The 22,382-nt window shown below is 47.7% G+C and overlaps 1 protein-coding gene across 1 annotated transcript in view; it reads right to left on the bottom strand.

Annotated features, from left to right (window-relative positions):
* Positions 1-388: 388 nt before the first annotated feature.
* The window catches only part of LOC119466453 (POC1 centriolar protein homolog A), a 90,039-nt gene continuing 68,045 nt past the window's right edge, over positions 389-22,382 (bottom strand). The window contains exons 8-13 of the mRNA XM_037726971.2: positions 16,179-16,294; positions 12,787-12,920; positions 7,997-8,065; positions 6,279-6,452; positions 2,901-3,014; positions 389-1,202 (exon numbers count right to left, since the gene is read on the bottom strand). Coding sequence (XP_037582899.1) covers positions 1,071-1,202; positions 2,901-3,014; positions 6,279-6,452; positions 7,997-8,065; positions 12,787-12,920; positions 16,179-16,294 — 739 coding nt within the window. The 3' untranslated portion in view covers positions 389-1,070. The remainder of the gene's footprint in view (positions 1,203-2,900; positions 3,015-6,278; positions 6,453-7,996; positions 8,066-12,786; positions 12,921-16,178; positions 16,295-22,382) is intronic.

The raw sequence follows: 22,382 nt of genomic DNA, 5'->3' as shown, positions 1-22,382 counted from the left end.
TGCCAAACGTTTTCTTCATGGTCCTCTGTGTCTGCTCTAATCCAACAAATGATGCTGTAGGCTTATGCCTCAGGAGTGAAGGAAAGACACGGCTGATACGAATCGATGCCAGAATGCAAGCCGTGGCTTTATGGGCCACGGCCAGGCACCGTCTTTATTTTCTTGTCACACGGGCGCGTGCTATCCAGGTTCTACGTGCCGCCCAAAGGACAGCGCTACAATGCTTGCTGTCATTCAATGTGGGCCCAAGACATTTAGCCCAAGAAATCCACATACTGACAACTGAAAATCAGCAAGAAAAATTTTTTTCCCTTTTTTTGTTTCTTGTTTTTAGGCAGCGCGCGTTCGTAAAGGGTAAAATGAACACAAAAACACTGAGGACACACCGTTTAAAAAAGTAAAAGAATTTATTAATTTCACTCGATAGCTTCTGACACCCCACACACCGCACAGTGTCCAACTGCGAGATATGCAGTCATCTGCTAAAAACTAAAGTACCGTAAAAACCCGCATTAATACGAGGATTTTTTCTACTTAATGATGTCTCAAGTTTCCACCACATACTATGCAGATCCAAACCAAAATTTCAGCCAAACATCGGGCTCAAGGCATTGCTTTCGAGATTGCTGCATGGCTACCATAATTCTGATCGTTCTCTAGCATACAGGAACTGCAACCTAGGCGCCACCGTGTATTTGGCATGGGCGAACATCCCGGAGGACCTTCTATGTTGTGCTTTTAACAAGTGCGGCATTTGAAACGCGCTCGACGGCACAGAAAATGAGTATGTCTGAAAAGAGTTCGCGGAAGAGGAACAGAGGACAATGATGATTGAAGTGCGAAGTATAATGTAAATAAATCTTTTCGCTGAGTTTGCCTCACTCGTAATATATGCGGATGAAAATTTTTGTTTTTTTTTCTTTTTTGCTATCCCCAAATTTCACTTTGTATTATATGTGGTCAATATTATATTATATGCGGGTTTTTAAGATACACACAAGTCACTGGTGAGGCAAGTAAGTCCACTGTGACATCCCACCCAAACGAGGATGACGAAAGGTAGGGGGATGTCAATCAGCACAGGTGGCACCATTGTGCTCCGGCTGACTTGGCTTCGGCTGATCCGGCTGCTGCACTGCTGTGCGTTGCTCCGCCACAACTGACTCGAGTGCCAGCACTTTTGAGTTTAGAGTAGACACGGCCTGCGTAACAGAAGCCGTGAGGCGCCAATGAACTTGCGAACACAAGCAATGTGCACAGGTGGCTGAACTATGCTTCCAGTTTATACTAAGCAGGCAACGCTAAAAAGCTATGTTAGTACAGTCATACAAGTCTCATCACTCCAAGCGCTTCGCAGTACAATTATTTTTTAATCTGCTACGATTTCTACAGAGTACCTGCTTCATATACAGAGGGACTCTGCTGATATGGTTTTCAAGGAACCTTGGACAGAAAATGTAACAGCCAGGAAAATGAAACAGTAAAGAAGGCCCCAAATCGCCACAGGAAGGCTGAAAACAGCTCTGAATGGCTGCCAGTACAGTTATTGGACGTCTCAGTACTTGTACTGTCAAATTACGTATGATAGTTAAACCTTGATACAACTAACTTCAATATGCTAAAGTACAGTGTAGACCGCTTATAACGTAAGTCGCCGGAGTCGCGAATATCCGCAGTATAAGCGGTACCGCACTATAACCAAAGCAACAATTTTGAAAGGCCCGCACATATGCAAAACATGTGCATCGAGCCGCCATGCGTATGCGACAGTCGAGGAATGCGACTAGAACGTTTGCATTCAATTTACAGTCGAATCTCGTTAATTCGAACCAAATAACGCAGCGGCGTCTCCGACCGGCATTGCTCCGGCACCGCCATAGAGAAAAAGCTTAGGAGAGACCTCTCAATGTCGCGCGTGAACAAAAAAAAAATAATAATAATAATAACAAAGAAGAAAAAAAAAATGCAGCGGAAATTTCACCCTCTCTCACATGGCAAGGTTGCTGATTCTGTGTTGTGCCGGAACATGCGTGTACGTGCCGTCGTCTCAGCCACGCTACCGTAGCCACGCGTAGAAAATGGCAGTGAAACCTTCTTTCTCCTTTATGCTTCCTCTACTTTCTAATCACGTGTTGACCTTGAGCGCTGCGGCTACGGTGCAGAGAGAAGCAGCGGCACTGTCCCAGGCTGGCCAACAAAACTGCCAACGCTGGCCAACGCTCGCTTCACGATAACGGCAGAAAACGAAACTTCGGGGAGCTGGCGCCGGGCCGGCTGGAGCGACGCCAGTATTTTTGCCAGTATTTTCCCGATACTAACACAACCCCGAATCAAACGGGCACCCATTTGCTATTTGTCTAAAGTAGAAAACTAATGTAGAAATGACAATAAAGCTCCTAAACAATGTAGAAATGTGAAAGAAACCCGATTTTTTTACCAAGCAATATAAATGTTCCAAGTTTCTTGGAGAAAAGAAAAGGGGGGGGAGGGCGGAAGAATTGGGTACAGTCGAAACACGCTATATAAGAAATCCTGTAACAACAAAATTCTTGCAACAACGAAATAGTTTCGTATCCCTGGCGAACGGCCATAGAATTCAATGCATTTCGTACTTCTCGGCAACGAAATGTCACTGAACTGCAATCCTGCATCAACGTCGTTTTAGATTACTTTTTTTTTCATTGTTTTCCTTTTCGAGTTATTCATTAGCAACCTGACGTACAGGCTTACATGAGCATGTGTGATAACGATATTTGACCACGAAACGCACGCGGAGCGATACCTTCTGATGACCGAACTTGCATAGCTTCCACAGCATTGCGTGCTAAGTGTGAAATGTAGTGTAGTCTTGTGGCTTACCTGCTATGGCAAGACTCACAATGTACAGCTGTGATACGCACCTGGCTGAGTAGCTCCATTTTGGCAGTCAGTTGAGTGACCACTTGCTCAAGCCTGGCTTCGAAGCTGGACCCATTGGCAGAAGGGTTCACTTCCAGTCTCTGGTCACTAGAACCCTGAAATAATAAGAAAAAAAGACATTAACATGGTTGAAAGCACATCCTTCCATTTATTACACAGTGGTCCATCCCTTTTACAGCGAAGCTGTCTATGACTAGGGTTCTATGCATTTTTCGTGTCCGTCAACAGATCTGTGTGTGCAAAAACTCGGCTCCCGAATTTGATGCAAAATCACTTCATTCTGTGCAAAGGCTTATACATCTCATCACTTCGATATGCATTCCGCTCAGCATCTGAGAAATTTATGGGATCTTTTTCGTCATTGTAGAATGGCACATTCCCAGTGGCACACACCTGCTGGCACGTATCCAGTGACACAAGTTGGCAACAAAGAGCAGAGGCTCCAACGCGGTATAGCCTGGTCACACGAGCCTGGTATTGGCACTTTCCGCACATGATTAGTCTTTCGTGCCAGATTAGCCTGTGGCGCCTCGTTTCCTACGGAGTGCAGCTAGAGGTTCATTGAAAATCAGCAGAGACCGAGTGGCACATACACAGTGCTCCAAGTTGGCGTCAAAATGCTTCATTGAACAGCAGTACCTACCCAGTCCTGCATCTACATTGACCCATGTCGGCATGAAAGAGGTTCGTTGACATGCGGTATGCATATACACATCGCCGCATACTGAGTGACCCAAGTTGGTTCGGCGGTTGGTCACGAACCCAGTTCCCTCAACACAGCAGCCCGATACGCTGCCCATTTGACCGTGGACTACCCAGCAACCTAGGTAGGCGGCACCACAGTTAGATGCAAATATACAAACATAGATAGATAGATAGATAGATACATAGTCCCCAGAAAGTATGTGTAGTATCCTAAAAATGATAAATAATGACCAACACTGGCCACCACACCTTTCCCACACCCACCTGCGTGCTGCACGCCCCAAACGGCTCGCCTCAGTAGCATCGCCGGCCTTGCCCGTGAAAGTATCCCTTCCATTCTTCCGACATCGGCACAGTCGACTCATGTTATGGGAGGGGTGCAAGACGGACAGGAGAAGGGCGTCTGATGTGCATAGAGCAATGTGACAAAGGTGTGCCGTGCAGGGTGCACAGTACACAGGCGGGCTTGCGATGTTAATGCGTTACCATTCTTAGTGTAGTTCACGGACCCTCCAAGGGCTAAGTTTGTATGTACCTGACCATTTGCCCACCTACCTAGGTCACTAGGTCGAATGGGTAGCGCAACGGCTTGCTGTGCTGAGGGACCAGGGTTCGGTACTAACAGTCAAACCAACTTGAATCACCGAGTATTTGGCAATGAGTACAGACATGCCGATCTTCAACGAACCTCTTTCAGGTCGACCCGGGTCACTGTAGTTGCGAGACTGGGTAGGTACCAGAAACACTTTAATGCTGACTTGGGTCACTGGGTATGCGCCAGTAGGTATGCCGCTCTTCAATGAACGTCTTTGACGTCGACTTGGGTAACTAGGTGTGTACCTATGTGCTAGCAAGTGAACGATTCTCAGCATTCGCAGACACCGGCAAGCCACTATTCTAGTCTCGGAGACCACGCAGGGTCTTCTCAACAGTTCTACTAGATAGCACAGCGTGTCCAAAAAGAAGCATGAGCGAGAAGCCTGATTGCTGCATCATGTGTTTCTCAGCGTTCGCACGCACCGGTGCGGCGTCCATTTTGAAGGCCACACAGGCTTCACGGTGGCACCGCTAGATGGCGCCGAGTGTTCTTATAAAAAAGAAGGAAAACGTGGAGATTTATAAAAATGGGAAGAAAGAAATTAGAATGTAAAATCTGTACGATAACACAAAGGGCAGTGCCTTGCTATTTGAGGCTTGAGCTGGTTGCCTAAGGTGAAAAACATACCAGAGCAAATACTCGCAACAAGATGAGGCATGTGTATGCTGCAGCCAAAATCTGGAGACCATTCAGCACTCCTCATGGAATGCAGAGGTATTTACCTAGCGAGACCCGTAGTTAACATACACCTTCCAGAAGCGCTTGGATTTAAAGTCGACAGAAGCATCAACCAGTCAGCAGTCGACATAAGCAAGAGATGTTTAGAGTATTGATGGAAAAAAAGCAGGGAAGAGATTGATACGACCGAACCCGTTACAGGCATAGGTAGCGGCATAAGGTAGACAGAGAAGTTTTGAGCAAGAGAAAAAAGATTAAGGAGATGTACACAAATAATGATAGAATGAAAAGCATGTATAGAATACTCAATTAAGTCAAGCAGGCTAGGTTACTATTTGTCACTGACCCATTTCAAAGGGGATGCCAATTAAAGCACTGCACGGGCCGATTTTTTCAGCCCGGGCCCGGCCCGGGCTCAGTTTTTACGTTGGGCTGCCCGCCCGAGCCCGACCAAACGTTTTATGGCGAGACCCGGGCCCGGTCCGGGCCCGGAAATAATCTACGTTACCCGCCCGGCCCGGCCCGCCACACCTCTACCTTAGGCCCAAGCCCGGCTCGAAACCGGCCCGAGACCGAAAAAAAAAACATGTTTTTCAGAGTCGAGATGCACGAGGATAACTCGAAGCACGTTGCATGCACACGACCAAAAAGTCCGAGCCCGGCCCGGGTCACAAAGGACATGCCGTGCCCGAGCCCAGCCCGGGCCCGTGAAAAAACTGCCCTACCTGGCCCGGCCCGGGCTTTCGGGTAAGCCCGAGCCCGTGCAGTGCTCTAATGCCAATAAATTATCATCATCAAAGCACGAAAGAGGACTTTCGCTGCAGTACACAACCTCATGCATAACTCGTTTCGATGGTGGCAATATGTTGTGTTGCTATATTGATTCAATGCTAAATGCATTACCGTCGACAGTCACTGCGAGATGGATTTTGCCAATTTTTTTTTTCGGGTTATTTTGTCTTTTTCTTCTCAGAGCAGACACCTGGTAGCCAGATTTAATTGTTGCAGCCAGTAATGCGGCCTGAGAATATTGTAGTAAGCAGTTTACTTTACCATAGAACACACACAGAAGTTCACGATGGGGCAGCTGCTCATTGTTACATCCAAGTACAGTTAAAACCGGTGATGCTATAAGTGTGTTCGACTATACTTCTTTCTGCCTAATTAAAATGTCTGGATGTTTGTTCCCTCAGCCTTTTTCGTGCAACCCAGTTATAACAACTATTGGTTAAAACAATGAGATTTTCTTGGCACTTGAATATTGCTTTAAGTAATTTAGACTGTAGAAGGTTCAACTGTAGTCCAGTTAACCACTCTGACTTCTTCCGAGAGCCTGAACAGTGTATTGACACCAGTGAGCAGAAAGAGCGATGTGCACCTGGTTCAGAGTGGAGACCTGCGCCACAGAGCGCACTACAGCCACCGGCTTGGCAGCTGCCGTTGTGCTCCCGACCGCTGGCTCCCCATTATCGCTGTTCCGTGTGCCAGCATCACCACTGCCGGACTGCTCCGCCCCAGCCGAATCAGCGTTGTAGCTTGTCCACAGGAACACCTGCACACGGTGGCAAGCAAGATTACACTACTGTCAATGTGCACCTAATTATAGTGCACACAGCTGTTATGGGCTAAAAAATATGGACAAACTCAACTGCAGTTGACACCTACATAATGCAAAGCATTGCGCGAATCATAGCATCACGAGACGCCGACGTGTGTTGAGCTGGCAGAGCCCTGACAGCATGAGACGCACTCTGCCGTCTTGCTATTGCCTCGTGCTTTAAGACGTAGAGCGAGAAAGCGAGAGAACGAACGCTGTCTTTTCCTTGCGGAGCACTTGAACCTTCACCACTTCTAAACCTTCAGTTTGATGCTCACTTTGTGCTGCTATTCAAGGTTGTGCGTCGAAACCGCTCACACTTAACGTTCCTTGGTGGTTCTCTTGCAAGTGGCCACCAACGGAAGTGTCAGCTACTTCCCATTCTTGACTGCAGATGGCTGTAGTTGCCTACTCGTTGACCCACGAAAATGGTAAAATGAGATACAAAAAGATGGCTCGAATAGGAGAAGAATGCTTTGCATAAGAGAAAAGGATCTTTTTTTTAAATGCATAGAATTCTGCTGGCGAATATGTAGGTGCCTACATGCTGCTCTGTTCAGGGAAGGGGATTGGGAACACAAGCGCTTTAGGAACACAAGGGCTTTAGGAGGAGGAGGGCAAAAAAAAAAAGAGGAAAACAAAATATAGGCAGGAAAATAAAGGATCACGGTATTCACAGGGCGAAACAAAGGTGATGGTGTTGATGTAAAAGAAGGCTAGTGCTTGTCATTTAGACCAATATCTTGCAGGAATATGAAAATAAATTTTAAAGCTTTAGGTTGTTTTGAAGAAGAAGGCATAGGACATAGCATTCTTCCTAGTGCTAGTGGTTCTTGGGAAGCAGAGCCCATTCCAGAGAAATAACAAGCCCTTTTGCCTATGCATAAAGCTGGTCATCCCAACAAAATGTGTTCCACAGTTGCAAAAGGAGAACAGTTGTCACAATAAGAGTATGTGGCACATCCAGGACGGCCCAGGTAGGTAAAAAATTGGGCTAATCGTGTTGGTTTCTTCACCGCATCTTGTTTGAGCCAAGGCACGACAAACTGTAAAGAAAGATATGTATCTAAGTAGCTATTCCTGGGAACGAAGGAACAGTCATATGGCTTGGCTAATCAGTTTGTTGTCGGAGATTGGTTACCTCAGAGGAAAGAAACACGTCTTCAAAGCAGTGAAGACATGCACAAGTGTACGTCAGGCACCTGGTGAGGGTCTACTCCTCACCACTTTTGCTGTTGCTCAGGCTCAGTTCGGCAGCACACTTGTGAATACAGGCATTCTCTACGTCATCCACGCCATCAGGTATGTCTGCAAGTTTAAAGCTCTTTTTGACTTTGTTAAAAAGACATCATGTACAATGTGCAGTGTCATTGGACATATTTTGTTTTATATCCTGGCCGGCCAAGTTGGGGGCACGGCTCTTATCTGAACGTGGCTCTTACCCAAGTGTGTTTGATAGTATTGAATTGTTTCCGTAGGACAAAAAGCACCAAAATTACCTGGCGATCGTCGCCTCCTGTGGCAAAGTGGTTTCCATCGTGTGAGAAGCAAACGGCGTGCACTGGTTTCTGCACATAAAAAACATGAAAGTGAGAAAGTATAGTCCAATGAAATAGTTCTTGGCCATGAAAACTAAAGCTAACATATGAACAGCCTGATAATTCACCTAAACTTTTGTCGCCAACTTTGTCCTGGGAGAGCGAAGAAGATCGAAGTGCAAAAGGGTGAAGTATGTAATGCTGAAGATTATGTAGTTCAAGCCGACATCCAAAACACAGTAGCGCCACAAGCCTTCTGTTGCAGGACATTTTTTTTTACTTAATGAACGCCTGTAATAACACTGACAATTATTAAATAAAAATTATTAGAGGCTACCAAAGCAGAATGTCACTGTCAGTATTAACAGCATCAGCTGTTTGTAATCGCATGTTTTCATGGCTCATCCACACGACTTGTCTTAGCGACTGCTGTGTTGCTATGATAACTAAGGACTGCCACTTGCGGGACACAGATGCATACTTTCAAAAGCGATTTGTAGAAGACAAATTTGGTGCGACATGTAGCATCTGTGACGGCCTCTGGTTCTGATCATACATTGTCAAAGTGTCGCAGCCAGTGCATGTGGCAGTCATCGAGTGAGTGTTTCTCCGGGAGGACGCGAGTTCTTCGCCACACCCACGTTGGTGCCATGCACCCCCACCTTTATGTGGCAATATATATCATTGCAATGGGTTTCTCTTCCACATCCTGGAACTCCGCAGTCAGACGCTACCACGAGCTCCTGCGGTGAATGATCCCGGACCGTCCCAGGCTGCTGCTCCCGTACCGCCGACCATTGTCTGCTCTGGCGTCGTCCGGCAGCGCGATCCTGCTATATTTAGCGGAGCAGAGGACCTCGACGTCGAGGACTGGCTCGCCGAATACGACCGTGTAAGCGCATATAATAAGTGGGCCGACCGCGACAAGCTCACTAATGTAGGCTTTTATTTGACAGGCGTGGCAAACCTCTGGTTCAGAAATCATGAATCCAGTTTTACCACCTGGTCCACTTTCACAAGCACTTTGACTGAGGTTTTCGGCCGTCCCGCCGTTCGCCGCCTTCGTGCTGAGCAGCGATTGCGTGGTCGCGTTCAACGCACTGACGAGAGCTTTACCAGCTACATTGAAGACGTGCTCTCGCTCTGCCAGCGCGTCAACTCATCCATGGACGAAGCTGACAAGATGAAGCACGTCATGAAAGGCGTCGATGACCACGCCTTCCAGATGCTCGTCGCCAAGAGTCCCCAGATGGTTGCCGAGGTAATTCAGCTCTGTCAGCAGTACGATGAGCTGCGCAAGCAGCATGCCACAACACGTTGTGCTGCTCAGCAGGATACCGAGGATCTCGCTCCCTTGAATTTCAGCCGCGACGCTGCGGACATTTCTGCTTTAATGCTGCAAATAAAGCAGTTCATCCGCCAGGAAGTCGCGCGGCAACTGTCTCTGGCGACTAGCCCTCCTGAGCCGGTGACATCCTTGGCTCCTTCGCTTCGTCACGTGCTTCAATCGCAAGTTGCTGAGGCGCTGCCACCTGCTCCTCATCCGCAGCCCGTTGTTGAACCACTGACGTACGCTAACGTTGTCGCCCGGCCTTATGTTCCTCCGGCTCCTGACGCCTACCGGACCACCGGAACTTTCCATGTGCCGCCACCACCTTCCCGCCCGGTTCCCGTTCCTTACTCGGCCGCTGGAGGCCCTGTCGTCAACCCGTGGCGCACACCTGATAACCGGCCAATATGCTATTCCTGTGGTTTCCAGGGCCACGTAGCACGATTCTGCCGCCGTCGCAACTTCCGTTTTCCTGACAGTGGGAGCGCTTCCGGCTACATGCCTGCTCGACTTCCACGTCATGATGCGTCTAATCTTCCTCCGGACTCGTCTTCTAGTCGCAGCCCCTTCGATTCACGCAGGTCGCCCTCCCCACATCGCCGATCCCTTTCCCCCATGGTTCGTCGACTCAGCCCAGCCTGCGAGGAAAACTAACAGTCGCAGTTCCCGAGGCAAGAACTGCGTTTACGTCGAACATTTGAAGGCCTCATTTTTCTCCTGCTAACGAAATTGAACTGTCCGTAGATGGCGTCACCGTACACGCACTTATTGACACCGGAGCCGCCGTTTCTATTATTAGTGAAAAACTCTGCCGCAATTTGAACGAAGTGACCACTCCACTTACCTATCTATCGCTGCGTACAGCAACCTCGCATCGCATTCAGCCTTCAGCATCATGCACAGCTCGGGTCGTCATTCAAAGCGTTTTGTATGTTGTCGAATTTGTCGTTCTATCCCGTTCCTCGCACGACGTCATTCTTGGATGGAATTTCCTATCTATGAACCAAGCTGTTGTCGACTGCGCTCGTGCTGAACTTACGTTATCAGTGCCATGCTTTGACCCTGACGACCACAATTCTACTAAAGTTGTTGCTGCCACGGACATCTACATCGCACCTTTCTCAGCCGCTCTGGTCCCTGTGTCGTGTGACTCTGTCACGAACTCATCTGTTTCGTTTACGCCGTCAGCCTCTTGTGCGAGCCGTCGGAACCTACTGCTTCCTTTTGCTATCGTCACTTTTTGCGGCGGTTCTGCTGCCCTTTACGTGCGCAATCCCTCCGCGTGCCCTTCATCCATACTCCGCGGCGAGTGCTTGGGGAGCTCTCAATATTTCGACTGCACCCTCCCAGCCACCATGTTTGACGATGCGGCACCACTTCCGCTTTGCGCCGTCACTCCTCCTGATGCGACCGATGCCCCTGTGGACGTCTTTGCTCATGCCGTCGAAACGGCACTCACACCTGTCCAGCACGAGGAAATTACCCAGCACCTCCACCAGATGCAATGGGGCTTTTTGCCTAGCAGCACTCGATCTGGCGTTTGAACGGTAGACCGAAACAAGTCAAAAGGGAGCTATGGCGAAGCGGGCGAGCAAGCGTTGCTTGTCTTAAAAAATTAAATTATAGGATTTTACGTGCTAAAACCATGATCTGATTATGAGGCACGCCGTAGTGGGGGACTCCGGAAATTTGGACCACCTGGGGTTCTTTAACGTGCACCTAAATCTAAGTACACGGGTGTTTTCGCATTTCGCCCCCATCGAAATGCGGCCGCCGTGGCCGGGATAGTTGCTTGTCTTCTTCCTTCACCAGCACCGTGGCCCAGTGCCTTCAGTACATCATATTTTCCAGTCTCTAAGTCGCACCCCCCTCAAAACGGAAGTTTTTCCGAAGGGGGGCGGGGCAGTACATATGCAAGTTGCACCGGTGTATAAAATGCACCCATTCATTCGGTAAGCGATTGAAAAAAATTACAGGGACGTTTCATTTCGTGAATGCGGGCCACGCACAAGCCCATGGGTGCCATTCCTATATAAATGCGATAGCAATAATATGGACACTCCAGGCACATTTCTGCCGTCGTGGTCGCTGCGAACATCGTCTCCGCGTGCCGTATGCTGTATGTGCGAATGAAAGCGTGCGCTGGTGAGCCGAATCGCGCACAAGGAAGGAAAGCGGGAAGGCAGCGCAGAAGGCTTGTACTCTGGCAGCAAGTGCATAGTTTATGCAGCGGGGCCTGCCATATCTTAAAATCGATCTGCAAATGCGACGACTATGGGATCAGTTGAATCGCGGTTGGCCTGCGGCTGCTTGCGTTGCTGCTCCATCTTTCTTACAAGGCGCTTGGCAACTCAATCACGAGAAGAACCCGATACCTCCCTACGTACTCCAAAGGAACCTATATAAATCCCACCATTCTATAAGACGCACCGACGAAAACTTCTGAAAAAAAAAAAAACACGACTTATACACCAGAAAATATTGTATATATAAATATACTGGGTGTTCAAAATGAAGCTTTGCGGAATTTTTAAAAATCGCCTTTGGCAGGTAGCATAATTCTTATCCTTGATCTGGGTTATTCGAAGAGGGGACATTAGTAGCACGTGAAATTGAAACACATATTCAACTAATTAACAAAAATTTACAAATAAGCTTTTCAGTTAATTACTTTACGACACATATTGCAATTTACTAATTGTAGCCAGTGAGTTTGCAAGACGTATCAATTTGAATTTAATTTCCAGGATGACACCAGTTTGGAGATATGCGCCATCATACTCGTCGTAAAAATGCACTGTTGTTCCACTTACTTTTTTAACAAAATGCTGTTTTATACATTGAAGCACAAAAGTAACTGGAATGCCCATGTATTTCGTCCCACATTTTGGGAAATAACATCTCGAAAGTGGTGTCATCCTGGAAATTCATTTCAGGTGGATGCGTCTTGCAAACTCACCGGCTACAATTCGTAAATTGCAATGTGTCGTTAAGTAATTAACCAAGAAGTTAATTAGTAATTTTTTGTTAATTAGTTGAATATGTTTCGACTTCTCGTGCTGCTAATGTCCACCTCCTCGAATAACCCCAGCTCAAGGATAAGCATTATGCTACCTGCCACAGGCGATATTTAAAATTCCGTAAAGCTTAATTTTGAACACTTGTTATATATATCTTGCAAAGGGGGTTTATTCGAGTCATAGAGCAGTAGCAACAAACGCAGCACCGGCAGGTAGGGTGCAACCAGAGAGCGAACTGGGTACGAGTCACACGATAGCAACAAGGCTTTTCAATGTGCCGATCTTTTTCCTCGCAGTACGTATATATATATATATATATATATATATATATATATATATATACATACACACACACCCACACATATATATATGACAGCTGACATCCATGGTTTCATACTCACCATGTGTGTGACTAGCGTGTAAAGCAGCCTGCCCTTGAGCACGTCGAACACCCTTGTGAGTGAGTCACTTGCACCGGTCACCAGGCAGTCACCCGACGGGTGGAAGTGCATGGAGTTCACGATGCCCTCGTGAGCTGCACACCCGAGCAGGCACAGTAACGCAAAAGACGAAACCAGTGAGAGTCACATAAAAGTAGTGGTAGGGCAGGTAGCTACAACACTGGCTTGCAAATGAAGCCACTACCAGCTTTACTTAATTTAAGCAAAATACTGCACACTTCATTGAATCAGCAGCAATTCTCATTCAGGGTGTCTACCAAGTTGACATTTTCAGATTCCCTGAGTTTTCCAGGTTTTCCCTGAGTGATTTTGCTAAATTCCCTGAGTGAAACGGAACTTTCTTTTACATCAAGATGGGCTGACACCATTTGCCTGATGCTGTCACTCTTTAGTAAGCATGTTAAAAAAATGTCGCAGTTTCACCCGAAAGGCGAAGCATGAATTGCGATAGCAAATTAGTAGAGAGCTACACGGAGTAAGGATAGTAGTTTTATCAGCTGTATAAAATTAGACATGCAGCAGCACCAGCAATGCACCGAACTGTTGTCGACGCCGTCGGCGTTTTACCCGCGTTCGCACCGAACGCGCACGGCGCTGGTGACTGTTGTCTGTGCCTCTGGGGGCGGCTCGGAAGTTTTCGACGAGATCAGAACGGGACACTCGTCGAGCAGCGTCCGAAGTCTTTACCACCTCCTCGCCTCACCACATCTTTATATAAAAACACATTTGGTGCCGCAGCTAAACGTCGCCTACCCTCCCTCCCTCCATTACCGCAACTTTCGTTCTCTTTCAATGAAATTACAGCTAATTTAGGGACGGGCGAATAGTGGATTTGAGGTTCGAAGCGAATGGTGATTTGGTCAAATAATTTCGAATCGAATAGTTCGAACAGTATATCACATACTACAGTAAAACCTAGTTAATTCGAATTTCACGGGATTGAAAAAAAAAATGTCCGAATTATCAGGGTATGCAGAAAACAATAAGCAAATGCTTACTACGTCAGCACGATTTTATTAGTATAACGGACGAGCAAATCCTTTCGCTATGTAGCACAAAAGCAGTGCGGATGCTGCAATTCTCGTCATCTCGTGACTGATTGGCTCTCGCAGCGGCGATCGAGGCCTCACGACTTCCTTCGCAGCACGGCCGCGGCGCGCGCCATCATTTCCAACACTACCGCGCGCACATCCCGATAATTTTTTCGCCAGTAAGCTCAACGCCAACGGATCACACGTCCATCGTGATGTAGCCGGTGCGCTTCATCCTCGACAGCTTTGCCCCGAGTCAAACCGAAACAACTGCTTGTTGCAACCACGGCCGCTATCGACACGATTATGAACGGCGACTTTGCGGTGCTTAAGGGTATGGCCACGATAGCGGCAAAAACGCCCGCGTCATGCCGCGAGCGGCAACACATCATGGGCCATATTCTGAAACGTTCGCCTAGGCGAAATTTCTTTTTTCGCTTTCAGGCATTCGCTGATTGGCTGTTTTAGCAAAATTGGATGAGCTGATTGGGTGGTTGAGCCCAACGTCATTCAATTTTGTTCAACCAGCCAATCAGCGCGCACGCTGATTTCGCCTAGGCGAACGTTTCAGAATACGGCCCCATGACGCGCGCGGCAAAAGCGGCAGGAATCGGGGGTTTTACTTTACGGCTTGCCGAGGGTGCCGAGAGCGACGAGGATGACGTCACGGAGCCAATGGCAACCGGACCTCTGCCGCTCCGCGCCGGGTTATCAATTGACGATTATCGTCTCTCGCGGTTCTATAGAGGGATTTCTTGACGCTGTCCGATCGCACCCTTTTCGCTCACGGTGATTCCGCGTTCCGAGAGCGCGCGAGATCATATCGCGCTGCCGCGCGGCGAGACGCGATTACCACGGTGGACTTCGCGGCAAGGCGCTGACGCGCGGCAACTTGCCGCTAGTGTGGCCGTACCCGGCCGACGCACGCACCGAGTCAGAACGAAACTACCGTTCACAGCAACAACTTCAGACGAAATCGCGGTCGCTATCTATGCGATCATGGATGGCCACTACGCAGCTCTTTAGGCACGCGGCCGACGGGCGTATTGAGTCAAAACGAAACTAAACGAAACCGCTGCGAAAGAAACCGCGGCAGCTATCGACGCGATGATGGGTGGCGACTATGAAATCCCGCGGCCAACGCGTTGTTATGCGCGGCGGTAAACGCAATAAAGGCACAAATAGGCACGAAGCGTTCCGTCGTTGCTGTCATTCACGTACGATTTCCGCTGCTGACTATGGCCATGCGGACTCCGCCGCTTCGTTTCGGTTGTGCGCTAGCGCCGTTTCTGCTCTTCTGCGTCGCACATTTCAGGCTCTTTAGTGCAAAAACATATAGCCTTCGAGATATATGGTTGATGTATGGCAGCCATGACGTGAAGCATAGCCTCCGAGATGTGTACCGCCCGTCCGCGGCTTTTGGCTGCCTATTCGAGAGCGCTGAATAATTCGAAAATATTGAATCCATGAATTTGAATGGAAGCGAATAACGAACATAGAATTATTCAATTAAATATTCGACAATACCCTATATTCGTCCATCCCTACAGCAATTTTCCCTGATAGAGGCACAAATTCCCTGAGTTTTCCCTGAGTTTTTCCAGAATATTCAAAATCCCTGAGAATTCCCTGTTTTCCCGGTTTTCCCGGTTGGTAGACACCCTGTCATTGCAGCACTTCACCGTCTTGTGACAAGAACAAGTTCAAATATATAATGGTAAACTTAAGAAGGCTTCTTATACAGACATTAAACGCAGTCCGCTATTCTTATCTTAGTAGGAATATAAAATCAGCTGAAATTATTGCAAACTTCATATTAAACCAAGTATTTAAAGAAGGCGCCGTTTTGCCCGAAGGGCTAAGCATTGAATGCGATAGCAAGGTGTGAGAATATTAAACGATGTAAGGCTCCTGGTTTTATGGGCAGTACAAATTGCAGCAAACGTTAGTTAACTAAACAAGCCTGGTGTCTTACGCCCAGAGGCATACATGAACAGTGTTCAGCCGATGATCGCAAACACCGGTGTCACAATGCCGGCAAAAAGAGACGCACCAGCAGCGGGGAGCGTGCGTGCTTGCCCAAAAGCAAACGTTGCGTACATGCCACCGTACCATAAATCTTCAAAAGTCAGCAGATGACATGATCTGTAACAATGGGTATGCAGAAAGACAGCGCACACGAAGCTACCAGCCCCTCAATGAACAAAGGTAGCACCAAAGGTAGCCCGGCGGCGGTGTTAATCGAACCCACCACATACCACAGCAGCACCACCCTGTGCCCTTTCCACAAGGCCGACTCACCGTTGTACTCCTGCAGGAGGCCCCTGTTGCGCACGTCGTAGACACGAACAGCGCTGTCCCTGCCAGCCACGGCCACTGTCACGCCATCTGGATGGAACTCGGCACATTGCAGCTGCCTGCAAGGACCACAGCAACAACATGCACTCACGCACTCAGAGTAATTTACTCTTTCAAACAAAGCTTCGCAATGTCTTGTTTAATGAAATTGCACAAGATACTGCAGCGCAAAACTGTGGTGTCCGAGATATGGCGGCGCGTGGCAACTGATCTCGGAGGTTATGGTGATACAAGAGATACGGGGAGCAAGGCGGCAGTGAAATCAGCAAAGAATGTGAACAAACAGAGGACGACAACATCGATGACCACAGTATGGCGACGGGGCCTTAAGGGGCTTTATGCGGTGCTAGAGTTACTGCACGTGGCTCGGGAGCATATGCAGTTACTCTGCGCGACTATAGGGACTTTATGCGGCGCTGGTCGCAGTTGCCACAGACAGCAAGAGTATTAAAACGGCCAACCGTGCAGCGTGCAGCACTCCTCTGTTTCGCTGCTCTGTGCAAACAGAATTTTCTGCGCACGCTAGACTGTACTCATTTATTTAGGAATACTACAATCCCTGTTCAGTATTTTAGTAGCGTGTGAATGAGAATATCTTTACTGAAATTGGAATAGTAAATACTTACGACTAATGCACACTTTTAATGTATTTGGCAAACAAGAAAATGCATACAAGGCAATACATTTAACAAATGCAGACTGTGAACATATAGGCAATGCTCACCAACAAAAATAGAGTATACGTAATGTCAAATTTCACGACACAATTAAGAAGCAGTTCAGCATTACAAATGCATTAAATTATTGAGTTCATTATTTAGTAGCATAAACTCTATCACAACGGCTTTTCTCAGCTCAAACATTGCAAAAGCACAGCTCCTGCATCATCACGTCGACGGCGTGGAGCAAGTCACTCACTCATTCTCTCTCTCTTGCACACACGATACACACAATCTGCTCAAACGTAAGCACATTGATGAAGAGACTTTATGGAAGTCGGTACAGACCGGTCAGTCATCAACACATTCTTACCGTTGACAGATATTGGTTCAGGCATGACAACCCTTTTTTATGAAGCATAATTGAAAGGTGTCTGTCACGTCAAGCATCGTCAACGCTGTACCACCATCATATAAGCAATAGCTAAATGCACACTGTGGTGGCTTATCCCAAGTATGAGATAGTGCAAGGTGTGAGGCATCGAGTTACAGTTCTTGGGCCTGCACATGTAAACACGCCGTTGTGTGTAAAATCCAAAGAGACTAGAGATTAAACAAACAGGCTATTGGGGAGGCTAAGTTTATGGTTGCTTCACTGTCACTCCTCTGTCCTTTTTTTTCACGTTCTAAATTACGTACCAAAACAAGAATGTACAGCATGGAAACACTACAAGCATACCTGCCAACCTGCAATCTTTTAAAATTTCTAAATATACTCATGGACTTGACACACGTAGGAGGGTAAGGATGGGGGTGAACGGAGAAGCATGCATTTTTTGTCTATGCTTACCCTGTGGGAATGCGCGACTCTCACGCGTCCCCTGATGTTGTTTTCCCCGCATGTCTCCTGTAGTCCGGCTTCTCTGCGTGGCTACCGGCGGTGGTTGCGGCGCGTTGCGAGAGATGGCGCTAGTGTCGCGATGCTAACGCCACCGAAACGCCGGGGTCAATTGGGAGAAAAAGGTCGAGGGCTCTCTCTTTGGTTGGCGATCGGCGACCAACACGCACGAACGCTTCGCGCGTGCGCCGGCCCGCTTCGCCTGACCGTCGCGCGAGGCTTAGAGCAGGACACCGGTATGGACGAACACGGATCGTTCGAGCGCGCCATCGTTAGCGTGACTGTACACGTGAACGACTAGGCGATGGTGTCATAGCATGGGGCGAACATATTCGCTCGCTATCGGGTCGCGGTGAGTCACACTTCCTTGATTTGTCGCGCGCCCGTGTGAATGTTCTATTGGTAGCAATTCGGCTGGTATGTATTAGTGTATGAAAGGTGCAATAAATGCCCTTTTGATTGTCTGCACTACTGCGTTGTTGTTCCTTTGTCCCAAGAGCACATGTGAGACCCCACAACCCAGAGCACACCTTTTGTGGGGTACATGCACATTTTATTATTATTATTGCGAAGCGTTCTTTGCCTCATTCTTGGCAATTTGAGGCAGGTAGGCCGCCAACTAGGTTGCTTTCTTGCCTTGATTTATTCAAAAAGAAAATAATGTGTGACTGAGGGAGGAATTGAACCTCTGCCTTTGAGCACAGCAGCCCAGTGCTCTAACTCCGTAGGATCATGTGCATAGGTCTCTCGTTCCAACGCCAGTCAGCTCTCTGAAACGTTCGGTGCATGCACCCAGTGCCACTTTCTCGCCTTCTTTCGTTGTGACAGCTCATGCTCTGAGATGCCGTGTTAAAATGCACAATCTCTGGGGTCAGCCCACTTTCCTCAGTACTTTTCACGTAGTATGCTATGTAGAAATTCTGCGACGTGCTGATGTCATTATCGCCAAGTTTAATAATGCTTTAACATTTCTTTGCCAAAGTACCCATGTTATCAGTTTTACATACACCACATGACAAAGTCGTAGGCACGTACGATTGCATAGCACGTAGTCACTGATGACATTACAATCTGTGTATCTCTCATTTGCACTTGTCCACTACCAACATAAAAACCAACTATTACAATGTCGTAAGCTGAGGTCGAATGGTCAGCACAGAAATGCCGTGGCTGCCATACAATGCTCTTCAACGTGGTTGTCGTTGTGTTGCTGTCCTCACAGATGTACGCTCACGACACACTCACACAAAACTATTCAACTTACATGATGTTTTGCATAATGTCAATTCCCACAGTGCATGGGGTCTGCACAATTTTTCATAATTTTTTCCCATTTAGATGCAGCACATAAGGAGTAGCAAACTAGGCGCAGAAGGGACTTTGAAGCAACACAGTGCTCTATTGTGACAGAAATTATATGGACACTAAAGGCAAATTACTGCCATTGCCGTGATGTTCCGTATAAAGTCCAAGTGCGATAACATTGCAGCCACGCACCACATGCTGTAGGTGCGAGCAAAAGCTTGCGTGGGTGAGCTGAGAAGGATGGTGACTTGATGCAGCGGTGTCTTTTCACATTCGCAAGAGAATGGGTGGGGGGGGGGTAGAGAAGGGGGCAGGTTAATGCACATCTCTTCTACTCCAGCTGTGGCGGACACGCATGTCGTATCTTGAGGGCAATCTGCGGTAGGTTCGAAGGCTAGCCGACCGGAGATAACTGATTGCTTCGTGTGCCCTGTGTTCTCGCTCGTCTAGTTTGTGTTGAAGCGAGAGGCAGTCTCGTCTAGTTTGTGTTGAAGCGAGAGGCAGTACGAAGGGGACTTTTCTCGCTACTGCTGCTGCTCTTCATCATGCCAGCTTTGCTGACAGTGAGTGCCCACGGTCATCGAGCGAGATGTGCGCGTGACAACGTGCTCGTTCATTTACTTAGTACGCGAATGTTTACAACAGTTTATGCCCCGCTGATAAAACAATTAACCTTACTTCGTATAGCTGTCTAATAATTTGGTGTCACGATCAATGCTTCGCCTTTCAGGAGAAACTGACTTTTTTAGATCACAGAGACTTCTTCGGTGACTTTGCTTTTTTTGATATAACATGCTTCGGAAAGTTGTCTGAATAAAGTTGCTTGAATCAAGTAGCCCTCTGTTTAACGCCTAGTATTGCCAGTAGAGGCAGGCACCATTGCAATTTCTTCCTTGCATGCATTTCTCTTTTCAATTTCACCTGCCCCTTCCATCAGCAGCTTTAAAAGATTTTTGTGAATGCAAGCAATATTTTGTAAAACATGACACAAGATTCGTAAAATTGTACAAGTCCGAATTCATGAACTTGACGACAAATTTGGGAAATTTGGCAGGTATGTACAATTGAGGCAATACAGGGAGACATTGGCTGGACAGTTTTCGAAATACGGGAGGGCCAGAGCAAGATCTAACTCGGAAAACAACTGAAAAACACCAAAGAAAATAGATGAGCGGCTAAGATTTTAGGCACCTATATTGAAAAACTCGGGTAGGCTGTATCAGGGACCCAGCTACAGCGGGGTGCAAACGTCTTGTCCATGCAACAAATGGTGTATGGGCACTAGGGTACAGAAATGATGTAACCAAATACACAAGTTATATTTATTCACGCATTAGTAAGGTTACATGTTTAAGCTACATTACAGCTATTGGAGATTTTCTGGTCTAATTTTGCAATTGTGCTTGCGCCCTATTGAAACTCATGGGAGCGGACAAGACGAGAAAGAAGACGGCGGGCTCCAAAGGCGCGCGCGTTAAGAAAAGCAATAAAGAAAAGAAAAAGAAGAATCTTGATTTCGTTCGGATCGAACGCAGCTGTCTCGTCTCGTTTCTGCGACAGGCCCGTTTGTTTTGCAGAGGACGCTTGGACATTAAAAGAAAAAAAATGACCCCCCTACTGGTGGTGCACAGGACTGCCCTGCGCCAATTGATCTCGCCGCACTCGTAGATGGTTGGGGCTCCTGCTCTCGCACTCTCTATGGAGACGGACCCATTCTGCCGTGATCAAAGGGGCTACACATCCCTCTGCCTATCTGCCCGAGTCTCCATACACTATTTCTGGAGTGTACGTGTTGAACGCAGGGGAGCCACAGCTGAGTAAGCGTGAAATTGCTGCAAAAGATTGCACACTTATAGGCCTTATAATTCCTAATGAGCACCAGCTTCAGTTTGATGAATTATGCCTATTATGTTTAAAGGGACCCTGAAACCATTTTGACAATTTTGTACAAACGTAATGAGTCGTTAGAGTAGGTCCTTCTGGTCATTAAAGAATACGTCACTGGGCCAGCTATCCGATTGGCTGCCCAGAGCGCGTCATCGATAATTTTTCCAACATTATGGTGAACAAATGTTGTTCGTAATAGTTTAGATGTTAGTTAATTTATATAAAAAGAAAGTAACAGAAAGAGAATGCACAAGGACATGTATCACTACACAAAAAGCACTTCCGGCCCACAGCAAGTGTCGTCTGCTTGTGTTACAACGTGCTCCATGTTGACGAGAGCTGCGCGGTCAGTGTTAGTCTTGTTGTTTCTTTTCACAAGCACCAATGGTTCGCCCTTGCGTTGTGGGCTGCAAACGTAGCAATCGGCGACATGTCAAGCTGCGGCATCGTGCCCCGCTGCAAGGCAGCAGACGAGCGGAGTGGTTGCAGCGCATTGGACTGACAGTATCCAAACGGCGCCAGCATCTACACGTTTGCGGCAGTCACTTCACGTCGAAGGATTGCCACAATAGAATTTAGCTTGTCCGGTATTCAGGTGAACGCAAGCGTAAGTGTACTGGCCGTTTTACCACGTTTTACGTGATGAACGGAGGCGCAAACGTGAACTCTTGCACGGTGCAGCCACCTGGCGGCACAAAGCTCAACCAAACGCACAGCTAATATAGCAGTAACCAAGTTTTTTGTACTTTGCTGCTGGCTCAAATTTTTGGCAGGAGCGTAATCTTGAACACGTTGTCTTTTTATATGCTTCAAATGTTTTACACTTGGTTACAGGAATATTAGATCTGTATTTGGCTGTTTAAGCTCTGCGCCACCAGATGGCTGGACCATGCATGCCGATCAGGCTGCTCACGTATGTCTACGAAGCTCCTTCATCACAGCGGTATGGAGGGGCCTTAGTTTACGCCTCTGGCTATCCGTCAAAACACCCAGCCTGCCTGTGGTTACCGGAATACCGGACACGCTTGGCGCTGCGACAGAACGCTCGCAATGCACACTGCTTGATCGCTCTCGCAGGGGATCGACGGCCGGGCGGCTAGCGGAGAGGTTGGAGAGCTTTCGCGCGCTGGCTCCAAGACAACCGGAAGTAGACGACAACGTACGTCACAACATGACGTAGAGCCAGCGAAGGCTGAGCTTAGCCCCGATCGGTGAACGAGTTGAGGAGGAAATGCATGGCTAGGGAGGAGGGCAACTTGTAATTGTCCGTAGCTCTCTTAATATTGAGACGCTTCTCTTAAATTGTGACGCGAATGTTAACACGAAAGGTGTTTTATTGCCGGGGTCCACCAAGACTTCACTGACGTATTTCCGTCACGGGAAATACGTCACACGAAC

Source organism: Dermacentor silvarum, chromosome 10, assembly GCF_013339745.2.
Source record: "Dermacentor silvarum isolate Dsil-2018 chromosome 10, BIME_Dsil_1.4, whole genome shotgun sequence".
Lineage (NCBI taxonomy): Eukaryota > Metazoa > Arthropoda > Arachnida > Ixodida > Ixodidae > Dermacentor > Dermacentor silvarum.
This window is presented reverse-complemented; position numbering and strand designations above follow the sequence as displayed.